A 24391-nucleotide genomic window follows, 5' to 3' on the forward strand; every position below is an offset into this window, starting at 1 on the left:
CATCTTACACGAGGCTCTGGCTTGCAGGACCTCCACTTGATGGACTCTGCCGTTGCAGGATTTGGAGGATTTGTTCCTGAGTCTTCTTAATCTGCTTTTGCAGTATTTGGTGGACGACTGGATGAGCTCTTATCATGCGGATTCTCCTGGGGGTCAGGAGTGCCTGGAGGGGGAGGCAGTGGAGGGGTCTGATTCATTGGTATGGGTTTGGAGGTTAGGTGGTGGTGGTGGTGTGACACAGTGGGGAGAGATTGAGGTATGGGTGGGTGGGTTCCCTGGAGGGGAAAGAGGCGGGAAGGCCTCAGGGATGGGGGAGCGGTGGTGGCTGGCTACACCGCCCCTGCCCCACGCCTGATTCCCCCCCACCCCACCGTGGGTTCCCCTGTTCACTGAGTGATCACTACCCCAGACTGTTGTCGGTCTACTGTGAGCTGGACCCTGGGCTGGTCCCTGAACTGTACCCTGGGCTGGTCCCTGAGCTGGACCCTGGGCTGGTTCCTGAACTGTACCCTGGGCTGGTCCCTAAGCTGGACCCTGGGCTGGTCCCTGAACTGTACCCTGGGCTGGTCCCTGAGCTGGACCCTGGGCTGGTCCCTGAACTGAACCCTGGGCTGGTCCCTGAACTGTACCCTGGGCTGGTCCCTGAGCTGGACCCTGGGCTGGTCCCTGAGCTGGACCCTGGGCTGGTCCCTGAACTGTACCCTGGGCTGGTCCCTGAGCTGGACCCTGGGCTGGTCCCTGAAATGGACCCTGGGCTGGTCCCTGAGCTGGACCCTGGGCTGGTCCCTGAACTGTACCCTGGGCTGGTCCCTGAGCTGGACCCTGGGCTGGTCCCTGAACTGTACCCTGGGCTGGTCCCTGAACTGTACCCTGGGCTGGTCCCTGAGCTAGACCCTGGGCTGGTCCCTGAACTGAACCCTGGGCTGGTCCCTGAACTGTACCCTGGGCTGGTCCCTGAACTGTACCCTGGGCTGGTCCCTGAGCTGGACCCTGGGCTGGTCCCTGAGCTGGACCCTGGGCTGGTCCCTGAACTGTACCCTGGGCTGGTCCCTGAGCTGGACCCTGGGCTGGTCCCTGAACTGTACCCTGGGCTAGTTTCTGAGCTGGACCCTGGGCTGGTCCCTGAACTGTACCCTGGGCTGGTCCCTGAACTGTACCCTGGGCTGGTCCCTGAGCTGGACCCTGGGCTGGTCCCTGAACTGAACCCTGGGCTGGTCCCTGAACTGGACCCTGGGCTGGTCCCTGAGCTGGACCCTGGGCTGGTCCCTGAACTGTACCCTGGGCTGGTCCCTGAGCTGGACCCTGGGCTGGTCCCTGAACTGTACCCTGGGCTGGTCCCTGAACTGTACCCTGGGCTGGTCCCTGAGCTGGACCCTGGGCTGGTCCCTGAACTGAACCCTGGGCTGGTCCCTGAACTGTACCCTGGGCTGGTCCCTGAACTGTACCCTGGGCTGGTCCCTGAGCTGGACCCTGGGCAGGTCCCTGAGCTGTACCCTGGGCTGGTCCCTGAGCTGGACCCTGGGCTGGTCCCTGAACTGTACCCTGGGCTGGTCCCTGAACTGTACCCTGGGCTGGTCCCTGAACTGAACCCTGGGCTGGTCCCTGAACTGAACCCTGGGCTGGTCCCTGAACTGTACCCTGAGCTGGTCCCTGAACTGTACCCTGAGCTGGTCCCTGAACTGTACCCTGGGCTGGTCCCTTAGCTGGAACCTGGGCTGGTCCCTGAGCTGGACCCTGGGCTGGTCCCTGAACTGTACCCTGGGCTGGTCCCTGAGCTGGACCCTGGGCTGGTCCCTGAACTGGACCCTGGGCTGGTCCCTGAACTGAACCCTGGGCTGGTCCCTGAACTGAACCCTGGGCTGGTCCCTGAACTGAACCCTGGGCTGGTCCCTGAACTGTACCCTGAGCTGGTCCCTGAACTGTACCCTGGGCTGGTCCCTGAGCTGGAACCTGGGCTGGTCCCTGAACTGAACCCTGGGCTGGTCCCTGAACTGTACCCTGAGCTGGTCCCTGAACTGGACCCTGGGCTGGTCCCTGAACTGTACCCTGGGCTGGTCCCTGAGCTGGACCCTGGGCTGGTCCCTGAACTGGACCCTGGGCTGGTCCCTGAACTGGACCCTGGGCTGGTCCCTGAACTGGACCCTGGGCTGGTCCCTGAACTGGACCCTGGGCTGGTCCCTGAACTGGACCCTGGGCTGGTCCCTGAACTGGACCCTGGGCTGGTCCCTGAACTGGACCCTGGGCTGGTCCCTGAACTGGACCCTGGGCTGGTCCCTGAACTGGACCCTGGGCTGGTCCCTGAGCTGGACCCTGGGCTGGTCCCTGAACTGCACCCTGGGCTGGTCCCTGAGCTGGACCCTGGGCTGGTCCCTGAACTGTACCCTGGGCTAGTTTCTGAGCTGGACCCTGGGCTGGTCCCTGAACTGTACCCTGGGCTGGTCCCTGAACTGTACCCTGGGCTGGTCCCTGAGCTGTACCCTGGGCTGGTCCCTGAACTGAACCCTGGGCTGGTCCCTGAACTGGACCCTGGGCTGGTCCCTGAGCTGGACCCTGGGCTGGTCCCTGAACTGTACCCTGGGCTGGTCCCTGAGCTGGACCCTGGGTTGGTCCCTGAACTGTACCCTGGGCTGGTCCCTGAACTGTACCCTGGGCTGGTCCCTGAGCTGGACCCTGGGCTGGTCCCTGAACTGAACCCTGGGCTGGTCCCTGAACTGTACCCTGGGCTGGTCCCTGAACTGTACCCTGGGCTGGTCCCTGAGCTGGACCCTGGGCTGGTCCCTGAGCTGTACCCTGGGCTGGTCCCTGAGCTGGACCCTGGGCTGGTCCCTGAACTGTAACCTGGGCTGGTCCCTGAACTGAACCCTGGGCTGGTCCCTGAACTGAACCCTGGGCTGGTCCCTGAACTGTTCCCTGAGCTGGTCCCTGAACTGTACCCTGGGCTGGTCCCTGAGCTGGAACCTGGGCTGGTCCCTGAGCTGGACCCTGGGCTGTTCCCTGAACTGTACCCTGGGCTGGTCTCTGAGCTGGACCCTGGGCTGGTCCCTGAACTGGACCCTGGGCTGGTCCCTGAACTGGACCCTGGGCTGGTCCCTGAACTGGACCCTGGGCTGGTCCCTGAACTGGACCCTGGGCTGATCCCTGAACTGGACCCTGGGCTGGTCCCTGAACTGGACCCTGGGCTGGTCTCTGAACTGGACCCTGGGCTGGTCCCTGAACTGGACCCTGGGCTGGTCCCTGAACTGGACCCTGGGCTGGTCCCTGAACTGGACCCTGGCTTGCTGTGGTACTGTTAACGGAGCCATTCCCGCTCCTGTTCACTGGTCCACCTGCGATTTGATTCGGTGGTTTCGAGCCCCGCCATGCAGGCCTCGCGCTGCAATACCTGCTCCAGGCATGGTGGGGTTGCTTGCAGTTGGCACATTTAGGTATTACCCCGCCACCCCCACCCGGTTTAAGCTTGTCCAGACACTGCTTGGTGTCGTGAGAGCCACTGCAACACCCACACCTAATTGGGCGATCACATTGCCACGTTCTGTGATCCCACCGTTGACAGTTGCCACACAAGGACGGGCTGCCAATATACCTCTCCACTTTGCATGCCCTCATGCCTGGTATTTGAATGACTTGGGGCAGGTCTCCCTTCCACATAGCAATTGCTTGATTTTTGGGCAGTCCCCCTGGTCCAGTGTTGCGCGCGACCCAAACAATCTGTTCATGGTCCTTGAGATATTCCACGTCAACATGAATACTATAGTTCTTAATTATAATTTTAGTTTGTCTTGTCTGTGGGTTTGCTTCCAACAATTTAACATCCTTACCTTGATACTTGATACTGGTCTCTGTGAAGTACTTCAGGGCACGGTAACCCTGCACCCGTGCACTAACATTGCCACCTACACACCTGCTCTCTATACGATACTTTGCTCTGTGGGCGCGGGCGGCCTCAATAATTCATCTGTACTTCTCTGCTGCTGTCAATCCCATTGCAGGAAAGATTAGGGTGTGCCACTCACTGTCTTCGTCTTGTCGTTGTTGTTGAGGTTGCTGCTGCTGTTGCTGTTCATCCTGTCGCTGTAACCTGTCCCGTCTCCTGCTGTCTGCTTTGGACTGGGCAGAAACCATCGTCTCCTGTAGTAGATACACCTGTACCAGTACTGTTGGAGGGCCCCGGGTTGGGATCCTCACCGGAGGGCCCCGGGTTGGGATCCTCACCAGAGAGCCCCGGGTGGGGATCAGCACCCAGGGGCCCCTGGCGGGGACGGGGGCTTACGCCGGGGGGCCGTTATGGTTCCCGGGTACACCAGCCATGGTCACTTGTTGTCTCGAAGTCTTACTCCTCGTGTCAACAACCATCTATTTGCTGCGGCTCACTTCATGTGTTGTTGGGCGGTATGTCTTCAACACTGCACTCTGCCCTATACACACATGTACATATAGACACCTACAAGGCACAAGGTTTACACTCACACTACACTTAGTGTAGGGGCACTATATGGGGTGTCCTGGCAGTCTCTCGTGTAAACACACTAGTCGCGCACACAAACCACGACCTTGGGTAGGGAGGGCACAAAGACTATTTTTCACGCGCGTGGAGCCCCAGGCTTCAGGTACCGCAGGGCGGACCACCTACCTCACGACTCTCCCCTCAGCGTGCCTCGATATTGCCACATTAACAATTACTGCCTTAATTTCTGGCCAATCCACACGTTATTATGCACTTATCTATCCCTATCTTTCTTATGTTATCTGTGGTTGGGGTTCAACCTCTGCGTACCACATCCATCCAGCCCAGCAAAAATCTGCAATCAGGACAATAACAAACTCTGCCTTCAAACAACACACAGCTTCCCTGTTTAAATCCCAGAACATGCAAAACATAAATTCACTCCATATATTCTCTTGTGTCAATTACATATATAAAGTGCAAACCCTTTTCTTAAGTGCAAATCCTGTTCTAAAGCTCCTCCTGGACTGTTGTAATAGAACACACACTCACCACACCAGACATAAATATCTCTTTGATATCCCGAGTCAATCTTAATAAAGGATATATCTGCCTTGGGAAAAGTTGAACACGGAGCACAAAAATCATCCCAAAACTAAGCCGAGAGTAATACCATGAACGGTTGAGCGCCACAGTTCTAAAAACAGTGCAAACCAGACACGATAAAGCTGATCTCACTGAATTCTTGAAAGTGCTGAACAAGTTGCAGGATATTACTCCAGACGACACATGATAAACATACACGGGGCAACAGCTTCAAGCTCAGCGATTCACAATGTAGGTCGGGAAACAGGTGATGCTTTTTCACCCATAGGGTTATAAACCTATTTAACCGAATACTCGCCGAAGTTGTAAATAATATAATAATTTTATTAAAAAATATACAGTCGATCATGATACAGTCATTAAATATGTAGTTATATAAATGGATATTTAATGAGGCCACTGATAAGCAAAGCTGGAAAATATCCTAAAAAATAATGGCAAATGGAGAAAGTGTTTCTTCAGGTGAAGTAATTCTGCAAATGACAGAAAGATATCACCTGAATAATGTTTAAATGACCAAATGTAAATATGAAAAAAAATCAGCTTATCGTAATCAATGGGAATCATGAGGCGAGAAATCAATGGGAATCATGAACCGAGAAAGAATAATGAAATATAAAATTCCAGTTCTCAGGAACGGGAAGCGTGTACTCAGGCTAATGTACTGGTCTCCACCAGGATGCAACCCACAACAGTTGACTAACCCCACCGTATCTGTTAGGCATGTTTCCTTTTACCTGATGGTTTTGTTCACCTGGCCGGGAAACAGGTCCTTGGGAGTCAATATAATACCGGAACACCTACATCACACAAGAGCCAGAAGCAACACCGTTACTGTGTTACTGTATGTGTGTCTCTCTCTCTCTCTCTCTCTCTCTCTCTCTCTCTCTCTCTCTCTCTCTCTCTCTCTCTCTCTCTCTCTCTCTCTCTCTCTCTCTCTCTCTCTCTCTCTCTCTCTCTCTCTCTCTCTGTCTCTCTCTCTCTCTCTGTCTGTCTCTCTCTCTCGCTCTCTCTCTCGTTCGCTCGCTGTGTGTGTGTGTGTGTGTGTGTGTGTGTGTGTGTGTGTGTGTGTGTGTGTGTGTGTGTGTGTGTGTGTGTGTGTGTGTGTGTGTGTGTGTGTACTCACCTAGTTGTACTCACCTAGTTGTGTTTGCGGGGGTTGAGCTCTGGCTCTTTGGTCCCGCCTCTCAACCGTCAATCAACAGGTGTACAGATTCATGAGCCTATCGGGCTCTATCATATCTACACTTGAAACTGTGTATGGAGTCAGCCTCCACCACATCACTTCCTAATGCATTCCATTTGTCAACCACTCTGACACTAAAAAAGTTCTTTCTAATATCTCTGTGGCTCATTTGGGCACTCAGTTTCCACCTGTGTCCCCTTGTGCGTGTTCCCCTTGTGTTAAATAGACTGTCTTTATCTACCCTATCAATCCCCTTCAGAATCTTGAATGTGGTGATCATGTCCCCCCTAACTCTTCTGTCTTCCAGCGAAGTGAGGTTTAATTCCCGTAGTCTCTCCTCGTAGCTCATACCTCTCAGCTCGGGTACTAGTCTGGTGGCAAACCTTTGAACCTTTTCCAGTTTAGTCTTATCCTTGACTAGATATGGACTCCATGCTGGGGCTGCATACTCCAGGATTGGCCTGACATATGTGGTATACAAAGTTCTGAATGATTCTTTACACAAGTTTCTGAATGCCGTTCGTATGTTGGCCAGCCTGGCATATGCCGCTGATGTTATCCGCTTGATATGTGCTGCAGGAGACAGGTCTGGCGTGATATCAACCCCCAAGTCTTTTTCCTTCTCTGACTCCTGAAGAATTTCCTCTCCCAGATGATACCTTGTATCTGGCCTCCTGCTCCCTACACCTATCTTCATTACATTACATTTGGTTGGGTTAAACTCTAACAACCATTTGTTCGACCATTCCTTCAGCTTGTCTAGGTCTTCTTGAAGCCTCAAACAGTCCTCTTCTGTTTTAATCCTTCTCATAATTTTAGCATCGTCCGCAAACATTGAGAGAAATGAATCGATACCCTCCGGGAGATCATTTACATATATCAGAAACAAGATAGGACCGAGTACAGAGCCCTGTGGGACTCCACTGGTGACTTCACGCCAATCGGAGGTCTCACCCCTCACCGTAACTCTCTGCTTCCTATTGCTTAGATACTCCCTTATCCACTGGAGCACCTTACCAGCTACACCTGCCTGTCTCTCCAGCTTATGTACCAGCCTCTTATGCGGTACTGTGTCAAAGGCTTTCCGACAATCCAAGAAAATGCAGTCCGCCCAGCCCTCTCTTTCTTGCTTAATCTGTGTCACCTGATCGTAGAATTCTATCAAGCCTGTAAGGCAAGATTTACCCTCCCTGAATCCATGTTGGCGATTTGTCACGAAGTCCCTTCTCTCCAGATGTGTTACCAGGTTTTTTCTCACGATCTTCTCCATCACCTTGCATGGTATACAAGTGTGTGTGTGTGTGTGTGTGTGTGTGTGTGTGTGTGTGTGTGTGTGTGTGTGTGTGTGTGTGTGTGTATGTGTATGTGTGTGTGTGTGTGTGTACTCACCTAATTGTACTCACCTAATTGTGCTTGCGGGGGTTGAGCTTTGGCTCTTTGGTCCCGCCTCTCAACTGTCAATCAACTGGTGTACAGATTCCTGAGCCTACTGGGCTCTATCACATCTACATTTGAAACTGTGTATGGAGTCAGCCTCCACCACATCACTGCCTAATTCATTCCATTTATTAACTACTCTGACACTGAAAAAAATCTTTCTAACGTCTCTGTGGCTCATGTGGGTACTAAGTTTCCACCTGTGTCCCCTTGTTCGTGTCCCACCCGTGCTGAAGAGTTTGTCTTTGTCCACCCTGTCAATTCCCCTGAGAATTTTGTAGGTGGTTATCATGTCTCCCAGCCAGCATGTATGTATGTGTGTGTGTGTGTGTGTGTGTGTGTGTGTGTGTGTGTGTGTGTGTGTGTGTGTGTGTGTGTGTGTGTGTGTGTGTCTGTCTGTCTGTCTGTCTGTCTGTCTGTCTGTCTGTCTGTCTGTCTGTCTGTCTGTCTGTCTGTCTGTCTGTCTGTCTCTCTCTCTCGGTCTCTCTCTGTCTCTCTCTCTCTCTCTCTCTCTCTCTCTCTCTCTCTCTCTCTCTCTCTCTCTCTCTCTCTCTCTCTCTCTCTCTCTCTCTCTCTCTCTCTCTCTCTCTCTCTCTCTCTGTCTCTCTCTCTGTCTCTCTCTCTGTCTGTCTCTCTGTCTGTCTCTCTCTCTCTCTCTCTCTCTCTCTCTCTCTCTCTCTCTCTCTCTCTCTCTCTCTCTCTCTCTCTCTCTCTCTCTCTCTCTCTCTCTCTCTCTCTCAAGACACACAACCATCGTTGTGTGCACGTGTTAACAATCGACAAGACCGAAATAGGTCTGACCGAGCGAGCTGTTTACGCAATAAATAATGACCATTGATCTTAGTGTGTGGCCGAGTGTGTGTGTGTGTGTGTGTGGAAGGGGGGGGGGGGGGGGGGTTGGGGGTGAAGGACACCATCACTCCATGGAACATGGAGTGTGAGGAGTCGTCGGGCAGCGTCTGGGTCAATTGTCGGACCCGGCACAATTCGGTCGGTTGTCGGGCGGGATTAGTTTGTCGATAGTCGGGCTGGAGAAGCTGGTCGTATGTTAGGCGGGGGACAATTTTGTCGGATGTCGGCCGATACAAAGTGGGTCGTATGTCGGACGGATAACAATTCGATCGGTTGTCCAGGAGGACAAGCCGGTCGGTTGTCGGACGATGTAATTCAGTCGGTTGCTGAGCGGTACAATCGGTCGGTTGACGGGCGGGATAGGGCGGTTGGTTTTCGGGGCGAGACACTCCGGTTGGCAGCCGGGCGGACCGGTTCGCTTGTCGGTTGTTCGTCAGGCGATGTATCATGCAATCACTGGAGGGGAGGGGAGAGGAGGAGGGGCAACGGTGGGTTACACGGCAAGCAAATTATTGATTAGCGGTAGTTTTAAATAGGAGCGTCGAGTTCTACGGACAAGAGTTACCATTGTAGTAGTGTAGGGAGTGACCGAGAGAGGGCTGCGGCTTGCGCGCGCATCACATGATCAATAGCACCCTGTTCGAAGCTGTCTAGATATTGGCGGCTTTTTCCCCCACCCCTCTCTCTTACTCCCCTCACTCTAACTTTCCCCTCATAAACAGGCCACAAGCATGTCCTAAATGAGGGGAAAAAATGTAAATGATTAATGAATTTGGTCCAGATGAAGGATATGAAGGGTTTGAGTGCCAGTAACTGGAGGCAGGGAAAAGGCCCTAGGAGCAAATGTGGATAGGTTTGCCAGGCGCGGACGCTGGTGGTGGATGTAGCGGCCTCACTCATATACCTTGCGAGTGGAGCATCGGAGGGTGTGTCCTCCACAACCTGTGCTCCCTCCTCCTACATGGCACTGACCTGCCCGCTGACCACGACGCCCTAGAGAGAGCGAGGGGCACAAGGCCAGTCCGGACACACACAAACATGGGTGATCGAGAAGGGTGGTGATAATTATCAAGACTTAGGATCCACCTTGTTCTTGTAGGATATATACATATATATATATTTACTGTGTTTTGGCCCGCTAGTCGGGTCGTGAGGCTACTGGTGTGATGAGGACAGCGGACACAAACTAGTGAAACATGGAACACGATTCAATAGGCCGCGGGGCCATCTTTTGGTTCAAGGCTAAATTCTACCTCACTCTACTCATTGCTACAAGATTCGCCCTGGCCGCTTCCAACGCCAACAATCTATGTAAGTTACAGACTTTTGTATTACAAATTTCTTTCAGAAAACGAAGACCATCTAAGCAGGGGTGTGTTAACAGCATTATGGGCCCCTGGGCCAGCCAGTGTGTTGGGGCCCCTATCAACAACCACTCACAGCAATAACAAGTAAATGGTCGATAATATTAAACATATATTTATTTTATTGGCACTTCAACAAAACTGGCGTTAAACCATTAAAAATATGCTGTAGTGTAGCAACTAATCAACATGATAAACATTAAACAATACACAAGGCTTGAAAAACACAATAATACTCAACAAGCTACACAGATTACATGGCACAGTATGAAATTACTACGAACCTGTTATTATAACAAGCATTTGCGGCATTTATTTTAGAGAATTGCTTATTATTTTTGTAAGTGCAAAGATTAGTGTCTATTTTTTTATTAACGAATTTAGGTATACACAGCAATGTGCTGCTACCCTATTTTATATGAAAGATTACACAGTGTAGATAAAAAACTAGCTATAAGTTCATCTTGAATTTTTCGGTTTTAATGAGAGGTACCTCTTCTGCTGAGCCATCATATCTACTAAGACGCACACTTCGTTTTCGTTCTTGTTTTTTACCCATCACTGTAATCTGTATCTGGACACATACTCCTGGCTTTGAATTCATATTTACTAAATTTGTCTTAAGTTTAAGTGTGTTTATTGAGACAAGAAAATACATCCCAAAGCGATAGGGTAGTTTAGGCTATTTCTACCCCCTAAGTTTGTCTCTAGTTTCCTGAAGAAAGGTTTTCATAGACTCAAGAAGATTCGTGGCAACAAGGATGTTCACATCTTTTAATTGCAGGACCTTGTTTGCTTTGTTCAAACTTTCTAGCAAATGATTCAAAGAATTGTAAGAAAGATTGTTTCCAGGTTTTAAATTTTTTTGCTCAATCCTTCTGCCTCTCGCCTTGTATTCACTTGTTCTTCATTGGCATCGAATAGAGAACCCAGTGCACGTTTTATTTTCACGAAACCCACCACACAGAACATGAACAGCATCAAAATGTGCTGACCATCGTGTCAAACCGACGCTTGACCACAAAATCTTTTCCTAAAGATGATGTCAATACATTCCAGCGATGAGTAGATCCAGCAGAAATGAATATAGATGCTGAACAAAGTAAAATAATTTGACAGTCTGTAGACAACACTGATGCTTTTACTCCCACCATGTTCAGGCTGTGTCCAGCACAGGGGACATAGATGGCAAACTCATTGAGTTGATGAATCCGTGCTTGTAATCCAGTATATCGTCCAGACATATCTGAGGCATTATCGTATAACTGACCACGTCAGTTTGATAGGGGAATTTTGTTCTCATTAAGAAAATCCACGACAGGGTTAGATCCATTGCTCCATGTGAAAATATGGGATGAACATTAAGAAACATTCGACAGTCTCAGAGCCTTTAATGTATCGGACAGTAAATGTCAGTTTGATCTGTGTGTGATATCTGGAGTGGAATCTATTCTTAATGAATAATACTTTGACTCTTACTTCAAGAATAGTATAAAGAACCTGTTGTCCCATTAATTAAATTAATTCCTCTCAAATATTTGCAGATAAATATGACGGATTCCATTTTCCATGATTTTCATACATTTTGAGATGATCTTCCAAGAAAGGGTTAAACTCACTCAGCAGCTCCAGTGTACCTAAATAGTTCCCTATGTTTGCTGACCCAACAATCTGATTTTCTCCACGAAATCGTAAACCTCTAGAGGCAAGGGCGCGAATTACAGACATCATACGTGTCAACACTTGATGCCAATATTCCTGCTCTGAGCGGTGTTGCTCAAGTAATGAAGAATCTACACTTACAGTTTCTTTATGCCTTATCAAATATGCTGTAAGATGTTCGATGTTCGATGTTCTGTAAGACTGTCGATGTTCTTCTCTATTTTCATATTCTACAATAACATTGCTGTGCTGCCAGTCATTGAACCCCCCATGTAGCAAAGGGAGGTGCTTTCTTGGACAATAGGCGACATGTAAAGCAGTACAAACGACCTTGGGATGGTGAATAGAGTAGCCGTTCACGTTTTACAAACTGGCCATTCCGCAGTTCACGTTTGAACACATTGTTTGATAAATACCTTGCCTTCATATTCTCTACTCCAGCTGTTTTTTACACTCTACGAGAGTTTGAAAGGTAGCTACCATCATACTAACATGATGAGGGCCCACTATGACTCCAGTGATCTATTGTGTTAGTGTCATTAATGTTCCGTAGTCCTGGATCAGTCTCTTGGATTGCAAACTCTTTTACTGTTACAGATTTGGGTATTTCCTCGTGTCAATTGTCACCAGCTGCAGCAACAGGCAATGATGGTATGTCTGCTGAAACTGGATGATTGGTAGCAGTAGTGGATGTTGATGTGGATGCTATACCTGAAGGAACAGTACTAGTGGCTGACATTGCAGGAGTGGATGCGGATGTGGATGATATAAAGAATAGTATAAGTGGCCGTCGTTGCACTTGTGTTGGGCCAAGATGTTAATTTTGGAAGTTTTCCTATTTTCTCCTTCACCTCTGCAGTTCTCTTCCTCTTTTCTGCTTCAATCAAAACATTATGTTTCATTCCTGCATTCACCTCGAAATACTTATCTTAAATATTCAGTATTTAGTCCCAGACCAGGACGTAGGGTTATATTATATAAGTGTGCTTGCATCCAGACCTAAATATTTAAACATTCTGTTTCTATAATTAACATGTTCTATACTCGTGGGGCCCCAATGCTCGTGGGGCCTCAATGCTCGTGGGGGACCCTATGCTCGTGGGGGACTCTATGCTCGTGGGGCCCCCAATGCTCGTGGGGCCTCAGTGCTCGTGGGGGACCCTATGCTCGTGGGGCCCCAATGCCCGTGGGGGTCCCTGTGCTCGTGGGGCCCCTGTGCTCGTCGGCCTAAGCTCGTGGGGGCCCCTGTGCTCGTGGGGGCCCCTGTGCTCGTGGGGGCCCCCATGCTCGAGGGGGGGCCCCTGTGCTCGTGGAGGCCCCTATGCTCGTGGGGGCCCTTGTGCTCGTGGGCCCGCTGCGCTCGTGGGGGCCCTAATACTCGTGGGACCCCTTTGGTCGTACGGGCTCCTATGCTCGTGGGGACCCTGTGCTCGTGGGGCCCCTATATGCATGGAGCCCCAATGCTCGTGGGGTCCATGTGCTCGTGGGCCCCTATGCTCGTGGGGCCCCTGTGCTCGTGGGGCCCTATAAACGTGGGGGCCCCCTGTGCTCGCGGGGCCTCCTGTGCTCGTGGGGTCCCTAAGCTCGTGGGAGGCCCCCTGTGCTCAGGTTGCCCTTATGCTCGTGGGGGGCTCTTGTGCTCGTGGGAGCCCCCTGTGCTCGTGGGAGCCCCCTGTGCTCGTGGGGGCTCCCTGTGCTCGTGGGGCCAATGTGCTCGTAGGGCTCCTGTGCTCGTGGGGGGGCCCCAGTGCTCGTGAAGCCCATATGCTCGTGAGGGCCCCTGTACTCGTGTGGGCCCCTGTGCTTGTGGGGACCCCAATGCTCATGGGGCCCATGTGCTCGTGGGACCCCTTTTCTCGTGGAGGGCCCCTGTGCTCGAGGGGCCCCTGCGCTCGTTGGGGCCCCTGTGCTCGTTGGGGCCCCTGTGCTCGTTGGGGCCCCTGTGCTCGTGGGAGCCCCTGTGCTCGTGGGGGCCCTGTGCTCGTGGGGGCCCCCTGTGCTCGTGGAGGCCCCTGTGCTCGAGGGGCCCCTGTGCTTGTTGGGGCCCCTGTGCTCGTGGGGGCCCCTGTGCTCGTGGGGGCCCCTGTACTCGTGGGGGTCCCTGTGCTTGTGGGGCCCCTTATGCTTGTGGGGCCCATGTGCTCGTGGGGGCCCCCTGTGCTCGAGGGGCTCCATTGCTCGTGGGACCCTGTGATCGTGGGGGCCCCCTGTGCTCGTGGGGGCCCCCTGTGCTCGTGGGGGCCCCCTGTGCTCGTGGGGGCCCCCTGTGCTCGTGGAGGCCCCAATGCTCGTGGGGGCCCCTGTGCTCGTAGGGCTCCTGTGCTCGTGGGGCCCCTGTGCTCGTGGGGGCCCCTGTGCTCGTGGGGGACCCTGTGCTCGTAAGGCTCCTGTGCTCGTGGGGCCCCTGTGCTCGTGGGGGCCCCCCTGTGCTCATGGGGGCCCCCTGTGCTCGTGGGGCCCCTGTGCTCGTAGGGATCCTGTGCTCATGGGGGCCCCTGTGCTCGTGGGGGCGTCTGTGCTCGTGGAGGCCCAAATGCTCGTGGGGCCCCTGTGCTCGTAGGGGCCCCAATGCTCGTGGGGGCCCCCCTTTGTTCGTGGGGACCACAATTCTCACGGGGCCCCAATGCCCGTGGGGCCCCCCCCCCTGTGCTTGCGTGGGCCCCTTGTGTTCCTGGGGGCATCTGTGCTCGTGGGGGCCCCAATGCTCGTGAGGGGGCCTCTGTGCTCGTGGAGGCCACAATACTCGTAGGGGCCACAGGGCTCGTGGGGGCCCTGAGCTCGTGGGGGACCCCGTGCTCGAGTGGGCCACAATGCTCGTGGGGCCCCAATACTCGTGGGGGCCCATGTGCTCGTGGTGCGCCTGTGCTCGTGGGGGCCACAGTGCTCGTGGGGGCCCCTGTGCTCGTGGGGGGCCCCTGTGCTTGTGGGGGCCCCTAATGCTCGGTGGGCCCCTGTGTTCGCCGGGCCACAATGCTCGTGGGGCCCCTGTGTTCGTGGGGCCACAATGCTCGTGGGGCCCATGTGTTCGTGGGGCCATAATGCTCGGTGGGCCCCTGTGTTCGTGGGGCCATAATGCTCGTGGGGCCCCTGTGTTCGTGGGACCACAATGCTCGTGGGGCCACAATGCTCGTGAGGACACAATGCTCGTGAGGACACAATGCTCGTGGGACCACAATGCTCGTGGGACCACAATGCTCGTGGGGCCACAAAGCTCATGGGGCCACAATGCTCGTGAGGACACAATGCTCGTGGGGCCACAAAGTTCATGGGGCCACAATGCTCGTAGTACCACAATGCTCGTGGGACCACAATGCTCGTGGGACACAATGCTCGTGGGGCCACAATGCTCGTGGGGCCACAATGCTCGTGAGGACACAATGCTCGTGGGGCCACAATGCTCGTAGGACCACAATTCTCGTGGGGCCACAATGCTCGTGGGGCCACAATGCTCGTGGGGACAAAATGCTCGTGGGGCCACAATGCTCGTGAGGACACAATGCTCGTGGGGCCACAATGCTCGTAGTACCACAATGCTCGTGGGGCCACAATGCTCGTGGGGACACAATGCTCGTGGGGCCACAATGCTCGTGGGGATACAATGCTCGTGAGACCACAAAGCTCGTGGGGCCACAATGCTCGTGAGGACACAATGCTCGTGGGGCCACAATGCTCGTGGGACCACAATGCTTGTGAGGCCACAATGCTCGTGGGACCACAGTGCTTGTGGGGACACAATGCTCGTGGGGCCACAATGCTCGTGGGGCCACAATGCTCGTGGGGCCACAATGCTCGTGGGGCCACAATGCTAGTGGGGACACAATGCTCGTGGGACCACAAAGCTCGTGGGGCCACAATGCTCGTGGGGCCACAATGCTCGTAGGACCACAATGCTCGTGGGGCCACAATGCTAGTGGGGACACAATGCTCGTGGGACCACAAAGCTCGTGGGGCCACAATGCTCGTGAGGACACAATGCTCGTGGGGCCACAATGCTCGTAGGACCACAATGCTCGTGGGGCCACAATGCTCGTGGGGCCACAATGCTCGTGGGGCCACAATGCTCGTGGGGCCACAATGCTCGTAGGACCACAATGCTCGTGGGGCCACAATGCTCGTGGGGCCACAATGCTCGTGGGACCAAAATGCTCGTGAGACAACAATGCTCGTGGGGCCACAATGGTCGTGGGGATACAATGCTCGTGGGACCACAATGCTCGTGGGGATACAATGCTCGTGGGACCACAATGCTCGTGGGGCCACAATGCTCGTGGGACCACAATGCTCGTGGGGATACAATGCTCGTGGGGATACAATGCTCGTGGGACCACAATGCTCGTGGGACCACAATTGTCGTGGGACTACAATGCTCGTGGGACCACAATGTTCGTGGGACCAAAATGCTCGTGGGACCACAATGCTCGTGGGACAACAATGCTCGTGGGGATACAATGCTCGTGGGACCACAATGCTCGTGGGACCACAATGCTCGTGGGGAAACAATGCTCGTGGGACCACAATGCTCGTGGGACCACAATGCTCGTGGGGATACAATGCTCGTGGGGATACAATGCTCGTGGGACCACAATGCTCGTGAGACCACAATGCTCGTGGGACCACAATGCTCGTGGGGCCATAATCCTCGTGGGACCACAATGCTCGTGGGGCCACAATGCTCGTGGGACCACAATGCTCGTGGGACCACAATGCTCGTGGGACCACAATGCTCGTGGGGTCACAATGCTCATGGGGCCACAATGCTCGTGGGACCACAATGCTCGTGGGACCACAATGTTCGTGGGACCACAATGCTCGTGGGGCCACAATGCTCGTAAGACCACAATGCTCGTGAGGACACAATGCTCGTGGGACCACAATGCTCGTGGGACCACAACGCTCGTGAAACCACAACGCTCGTGGGGCCACAATGCTCGTGGGACCACAATGCTCGTGGGACCACAATGCTCGTGGGACCACAATGCTCGTGGGGCCACAATGCTCGTCGGGCCACAATGCTCGTGGGACCACAATGTTCGTGGGACCACAATGTTCGTGGGACCACAATACTTGTGGGGCCACAATGCTCGTGGGACCACAATGCTCGTGGGGCCACAATGCTCGTGGGACCACAATGCTCGTGGGACCACAATGCTCGTGGGACCACAATGCTCGTGGGGCCACAATGCTCATGGGGCCACAATGCTCGTGGGACCACAATGTTCGTGGGACCACAATGTTCGTGGGACCACAATGCTCGTGGGGCCACAATGCTCGTGTGACCACAATGCTCGTGGGGCCACAATGCTCGTGGGACCACAATGCTCGTGGGACCACAATGCTCGTGGGACCACAATGCTCGTGGGGCCACAATGTTGGTGAGACCACAATGCTCGTGGGACCACAATGCTCGTGGGACCACAATGCTCGTGGGGCCACAATGCTCGTGGGGCCACAATGCTCGTGGATCCCCTGTGTTCGTGGGATCACAATGCTCGTGGGACCACAATGCTCGTGGGGCCACAATGCTCGTGGGACCACAATGCTCGTGGGGCCACAATGCTCGTGGGGCCACAATGCTCGTGGGGCCACAATGTTGGTGAGACCATAATGCTCGTGGGACTACAATGCTGGTGAGACCATAATGCTCGTGGGACTACAATGCTGGTGAGACCACAATGCTCGTGGGACCACAATGCTCGTGGGGCCACAATGCTCGTGGATCCCCTGTGTTCGTGGGATCACAATGCTCGTGGGACCATAATGCTCGTGGGGCCACAATGCTCGTGGGACTACAATGCTGGTGAGACCATAATGCTCGTGGGACTACAATGCTGGTGAGACCACAATGCTCGTGGGACCACAATGCTCGTGGGGCCACAATGCTCGTGGATCCCCTGTGTTCGTGGGATCACAATGCTCGTGGGACCACAATGCTCGTGGGGCCACAATGCTCGTGGGACCACAATGCTCGTGGGGCCACAAGGCTCGTGGGGCCACAATGCTCGTGGGGCCACAATGCTCGTGGGGCCACAATGCTCGTGGGACCACAATGCTCGTGGGGCCACAATGCTCGTGGGGTCACAATGCTCGTGGGGCCACAATGCTCGTGGGGCCACAATGCTCGTGGGACCACAATGCTCGTGGGGCCACAATGCTCGTTGGGCCACAATGCTCGTGGGGCCCCTGTGTTTGTAGGACCATATTGCTCGTGGGACCACAATGCTCGTGGGACCACAATGCTCGTGGGACCACAATGTTCGTGGGACCACAATGTTCGTGGGTCCCCTGTGTTCGTGGGACCACAATGCTCGTGGGGCCACAATGCTCGTGGGGCCAAAATGCTCGTGGGACCACAATGCTCGTGGGACCACAATGTTCGTGGGGCCAAAATGCTCGTGGGACCACAATGCTCGTGGGACCACAATGCTCTTGGGACCACAATGCTCGTGGGACCACAATGCTCGTGGGACCACAATGCTCGTGGGACCACAATGCTCGTGGGACCACAATGCTCGTGGGGCCACAATGCTCGTGGGACCACAATGCTCCTGGGACCACAATACTCGTGGGACCACAATGCTCTTGGGGCCACAATGCTCGTGGGACCACAATGCTCGTGGGACCACAATGCTCGTGGGACCACAATGCTCGTGGGGCCACAATGCTCGTGGGACCACAATGCTCGTGGGGCCACAATGCTCGTGGGGCCACAATGCTCGTGGGGCCACAATGCTCGTGGGGCCACAATGCTCGTGGGACCACAATGCTCGTGGGGCCACAAAGCTCGTGGGGCCCCAATGCTCGTGGGGCCACAATGCTCGTGGGGCCACAATGCTCGTGGGGCCACAATGCTCGTGGGACCACAATGCTCGTGGGGCCACAATGCTCGTGGGGCCACAATGCTCGTGGGGCCACAATGTTCGTGGGACCACAATGTTCGTGGGTCCCCTGTGTTCGTGGGACCACAATGCTCGTGGGGCCACAATGCTCGTGGGGCCAAAATGCTCGTGGGACCACAATGCTCGTGGGACCACAATGTTCGTGGGGCCACAATGCTCGTGGATCCCCTGTGTTCGTGGGATCACAAAGCTCGTGGGACCACAATGCTCGTGGGACCACAATGCTCGTGGGACCACAATGCTCGTGGGACCACAATGCTCGTGGGACCACAATGCTCGTGGGACCACAATGCTCGTGGGACCACAATGCTCGTGGGACCACAATGCTCGTGGGACCACAATGCTCGTGGGGTCACAATGCTCATGGGGCCACAATGCTCGTGGGACCACAATGCTCGTGGGACCACAATGTTCGTGGGACCACAATGCTCGTGGGGCCACAATGCTCGTAAGACCACAATGCTCGTGAGGACACAATGCTCGTGGGACCACAATGCTCGTGGGACCACAACGCTCGTGAAACCACAACGCTCGTGGGGCCACAATGCTCGTGGGACCACAATGCTCGTGGGACCACAATGCTCGTGGGACCACAATGCTCGTGGGGCCACAATGCTCGTCGGGCCACAATGCTCGTGGGACCACAATGTTCGTGGGACCACAATGTTCGTGGGACCACAATACTTGTGGGGCCACAATGCTCGTGGGACCACAATGCTCGTGGGGCCACAATGCTCGTGGGACCACAATGCTCGTGGGACCACAATGCTCGTGGGACCACAATGCTCGTGGGGCCACAATGCTCATGGGGCCACAATGCTCGTGGGACCACAATGTTCGTGGGACCACAATGTTCGTGGGACCACAATGCTCGTGGGGCCACAATGCTCGTGTGACCACAATGCTCGTGGGGCCACAATGCTCGTGGGACCACAATGCTCGTGGGACCACAATGCTCGTGGGACCACAATGCTCGTGGGGCCACAATGTTGGTGAGACCACAATGCTCGTGGGACCACAATGCTCGTGGGACCACAATGCTCGTGGGGCCACAATGCTCGTGGGGCCACAATGCTCGTGGATCCCCTGTGTTCGTGGGATCACAATGCTCGTGGGACCACAATGCTCGTGGGGCCACAATGCTCGTGGGACCACAATGCTCGTGGGGCCACAATGCTCGTGGGGCCACAATGCTCGTGGGGCCACAATGTTGGTGAGACCATAATGCTCGTGGGACTACAATGCTGGTGAGACCATAATGCTCGTGGGACTACAATGCTGGTGAGACCACAATGCTCGTGGGACCACAATGCTCGTGGGACCACAATGCTCGTGGATCCCCTGTGTTCGTGGGATCACAATGCTCGTGGGACCATAATGCTCGTGGGGCCACAATGCTCGTGGGACTACAATGCTGGTGAGACCATAATGCTCGTGGGACTACAATGCTGGTGAGACCACAATGCTCGTGGGACCACAATGCTCGTGGGGCCACAATGCTCGTGGATCCCCTGTGTTCGTGGGATCACAATGCTCGTGGGACCACAATGCTCGTGGGGCCACAATGCTCGTGGGACCACAATGCTCGTGGGGCCACAAGGCTCGTGGGGCCACAATGCTCGTGGGGCCACAATGCTCGTGGGGCCACAATGCTCGTGGGACCACAATGCTCGTGGGGCCACAATGCTCGTGGGGTCACAATGCTCGTGGGGCCACAATGCTCGTGGGGCCACAATGCTCGTGGGACCACAATGCTCGTGGGGCCACAATGCTCGTTGGGCCACAATGCTCGTGGGGCCCCTGTGTTTGTAGGACCATATTGCTCGTGGGACCACAATGCTCGTGGGACCACAATGCTCGTGGGACCACAATGTTCGTGGGACCACAATGTTCGTGGGTCCCCTGTGTTCGTGGGACCACAATGCTCGTGGGGCCACAATGCTCGTGGGGCCAAAATGCTCGTGGGACCACAATGCTCGTGGGACCACAATGTTCGTGGGGCCAAAATGCTCGTGGGACCACAATGCTCGTGGGACCACAATGCTCTTGGGACCACAATGCTCGTGGGACCACAATGCTCGTGGGACCACAATGCTCGTGGGACCACAATGCTCGTGGGACCACAATGCTCGTGGGGCCACAATGCTCGTGGGACCACAATGCTCCTGGGACCACAATACTCGTGGGACCACAATGCTCTTGGGGCCACAATGCTCGTGGGACCACAATGCTCGTGGGACCACAATGCTCGTGGGACCACAATGCTCGTGGGGCCACAATGCTCGTGGGACCACAATGCTCGTGGGGCCACAATGCTCGTGGGGCCACAATGCTCGTGGGGCCACAATGCTCGTGGGGCCACAATGCTCGTGGGACCACAATGCTCGTGGGGCCACAAAGCTCGTGGGGCCACAATGCTCGTGGGGCCACAATGCTCGTGGGGCCACAATGCTCGTGGGGCCACAATGCTCGTGGGACCACAATGCTCGTGGGGCCACAATGCTCGTGGGGCCACAATGCTCGTGGGGCCACAATGTTCGTGGGACCACAATGTTCGTGGGTCCCCTGTGTTCGTGGGACCACAATGCTCGTGGGGCCACAATGCTCGTGGGGCCAAAATGCTCGTGGGACCACAATGCTCGTGGGACCACAATGTTCGTGGGGCCACAATGCTCGTGGATCCCCTGTGTTCGTGGGATCACAAAGCTCGTGGGACCACAATGCTCGTGGGACCACAATGCTCGTGGGACCACAATGCTCGTGGGACCACAATGCTCGTGGGACCACAATGCTCGTGGGACCACAATGCTCGTGGGACCACAATGCTCGTGGGGCCACAATGTTGGTGAGACCACAATGCTCGTGGGACCACAATGCTCGTGGGACCACAATGCTGGTGAGACCATAATGCTCGTGGTACTACAATGCTGGTGAGACCACAATGCTCGTGGGGCACCTGTGTTCGTAGGACCACAATGCTCGTGGGACCACAATGCTCGTGGGACCACAATGCTCGTGGGACCACAATGCTCGTGGGACCACAATGCTCGTGGGACCACAATGCTCGTGGGACCACAATGCTCGTGGGACCACAATGCTCGTGGAACCACAATGCTCGTGGGGCCACAATGCTCGTGGGACCACAATGCTCGTGGGGCCCCTGTGTTCGTGGGACCACAATGCTCGTGGGGCCCTTGTGTTCGTGGGACCACAATGCTCGTGAGACCACACTTCTCGAGGGGCCACAATGCTCGTGGGACCACAATGCTCGTGGGGCCACAATGCTCATGGGGCCACAATGCTCGTGGGACCACAATGTTCGTGGGACCACAATGTTCGTGGGACCACAATGCTCGTGGGGCCACAATGCTCGTGTGACCACAATGCTCGTGGGGCCACAATGCTCGTGGGACCACAATGCTCGTGGGACCACAATGCTCGTGGGACCACAATGCTCGTGGGGCCACAATGCTCGTGGGGCCACAATGCTCGTGGGACCACAATGCTCCTGGGACCACAATGCTCGTGGGGCCACAATGCTCGTGGGACCACAATGTTGGTGAGACCACAATGCTCGTGGGACCACAATGCTCGTGGGACCACAATGCTGGTGAGACCATAATGCTCGTGGGACTACAATGCTGGTGAGACCACAATGCTCGTGGGGCACCTGTGTTCGTAGGACCACAATGCTCGTGGGACCACAATGCTCGTGGGACCACAATGCTCTTGGGACCACAATGCTCGTGGGACCACAAAGCTCGTGGGACCACAATGCTCGTGGGACCACAATGCTCGTGGGAACACAATGCTCGTGGGGCCACAATGCTCGTGGGACCACAATGCTCGTGGGGCCACAATGCTCGTGGGGCCACAATGCTCGTGGGACCACAATGCTCCTGGGACCACAATACTCGTGGGACCACAATGCTCTTGGGACCACAATGCTCGTGGGACCACAATGCTCGTGGGACCACAATGCTTGTGGGACCACAATGCTCGTGGGACCACAATGCTCGTGGGGCCACAATGCTCGTGGGACCACAATGCTCGTGGGGCCACAATGCTCGTGGGGCCACAATGCTCGTGGGGCCACAATGCTCGTGGGGCCACAATGCTCGTGGGACCACAATGCTCGTGGGGCCACAATGCTCGTGGGGTCACAATGCTCGTGGGGCCACAATGCTCGTGGGGCCACAATGCTCGTGGGACCACAATGCTCGTGGGGCCACAATGCTCGTGGGGCCACAATGCTCGTGGGGCCCCTGTGTTTGTAGGACCATAATGCTCGTGAGACCACAATGCTCGTGGGACCACAATGCTCGTGGGACCACAATGTTCATGGGACCACAATGTTCGTGGGTCCCCTGTGTTCGTGGGACCACAATGCTCGTGGGGCCACAATGCTCGTGGGGCCAAAATGCTCGTGGGACCACAATGCTCGTGGGACCACAATGTTCGTGGGGCCACAATGCTCGTGGATCCCCTGTGTTCGTGGGATCACAATGCTCGTGGGACCACAATGCTCGTGGGGCCACAATGCTCGTGGGACCACAATGCTCGTGGGGCCACAATGCTCGTGGGGCCACAATGCTCGTGGGGCCACAATGCTCGTGGGGCCACAATGCTCGTGGGACCACAATGCTCGTGGGGCCACAATGCTCGTGGGGTCACAATGCTCGTGGGGCACAATGCTCGTGGGGCCACAATGCTCGTGGGACCACAATGCTCGTGGGGCCACAATGCTCGTGGGGCCACAATGCTCGTGGGGCCCCTGTGTTTGTAGGACCATAATGCTCGTGGGACCACAATGCTCGTGGGACCACAATGCTCGTGGGACCACAATGTTCGTGGGACCACAATGTTCGTGGGTCCCCTGTGTTCGTGGGACCACAATGCTCGTGGGGCCACAATGCTCGTGGGGCCAAAATGCTCGTGGGACCACAATGCTCGTGGGACCACAATGTTCGTGGGGCCAAAATGCTCGTGGGACCACAATGCTCGTGGGACCACAATGCTCTTGGGACCACAATGCTCGTGGGACCACAATGCTCGTGGGACCACAATGCTCGTGGGACCACAATGCTCGTGGGACCACAATGCTCGTGGGGCCACAATGCTCGTGGGACCACAATGCTCCTGGGACCACAATACTCGTGGGACCACAATGCTCTTGGGGCCACAATGCTCGTGGGACCACAATGCTCGTGGGACCACAATGCTCGTGGGACCACAATGCTCGTGGGGCCACAATGCTCGTGGGACCAAAATGCTCGTGGGGCCACAATGCTCGTGGGGCCACAATGCTCGTGGGGCCACAATGCTCGTGGGGCCACAATGCTCGTGGGACCACAATGCTCGTGGGGCCACAATGCTCGTGGGGCCACAATGCTCGTGGGGCCACAATGCTCGTGAGGCCACAATGCTCGTGGGACCACAATGCTCGTGGGGCCACAATGCTCGTGGGGCCACAATGCTCGTGGGGCCCCTGTGTTTGTAGGACCATAATGCTCGTGGGACCACAATGCTCGTGGGACCACAATGCTCGTGGGACCACAATGTTCGTGGGACCACAATGTTCGTGGGTCCCCTGTGTTCGTGGGACCACAATGCTCGTGGGGCCACAATGCTCGTGGGGCCAAAATGCTCGTGGGACCACAATGCTCGTGGGACCACAATGTTCGTGGGGCCACAATGCTCGTGGATCCCCTGTGTTCGTGGGATCACAAAGCTCGTGGGACCACAATGCTCGTGGGACCACAATGCTCGTGGGACCACAATGCTCGTGGGACCACAATGCTCGTGGGGCCACAATGTTGGTGAGACCACAATGCTCGTGGGACCACAATGCTCGTGGGACCACAATGCTGGTGAGACCATAATGCTCGTGGTACTACAATGCTGGTGAGACCACAATGCTCGTGGGGCACCTGTGTTCGTAGGA

General features: G+C 55.4%; 1 protein-coding gene across 1 annotated transcript in view; it reads left to right on the forward strand.

Moving 5' to 3' along the window:
* Positions 1–9249: 9249 nt before the first annotated feature.
* Positions 9250–24391, forward strand: part of loaf (lost and found) — a gene marked incomplete in the record, with an annotated part of 419589 nt that continues 404447 nt past the window's right edge. The window contains 1 exon segment of the mRNA XM_069334146.1: positions 9250–9836. Coding sequence (XP_069190247.1) covers positions 9722–9836 — 115 coding nt within the window.

The sequence above is a fragment of the Procambarus clarkii genome, chromosome 31 (assembly GCF_040958095.1).
Source record: "Procambarus clarkii isolate CNS0578487 chromosome 31, FALCON_Pclarkii_2.0, whole genome shotgun sequence".
Taxonomy (NCBI): domain Eukaryota; kingdom Metazoa; phylum Arthropoda; class Malacostraca; order Decapoda; family Cambaridae; genus Procambarus; species Procambarus clarkii.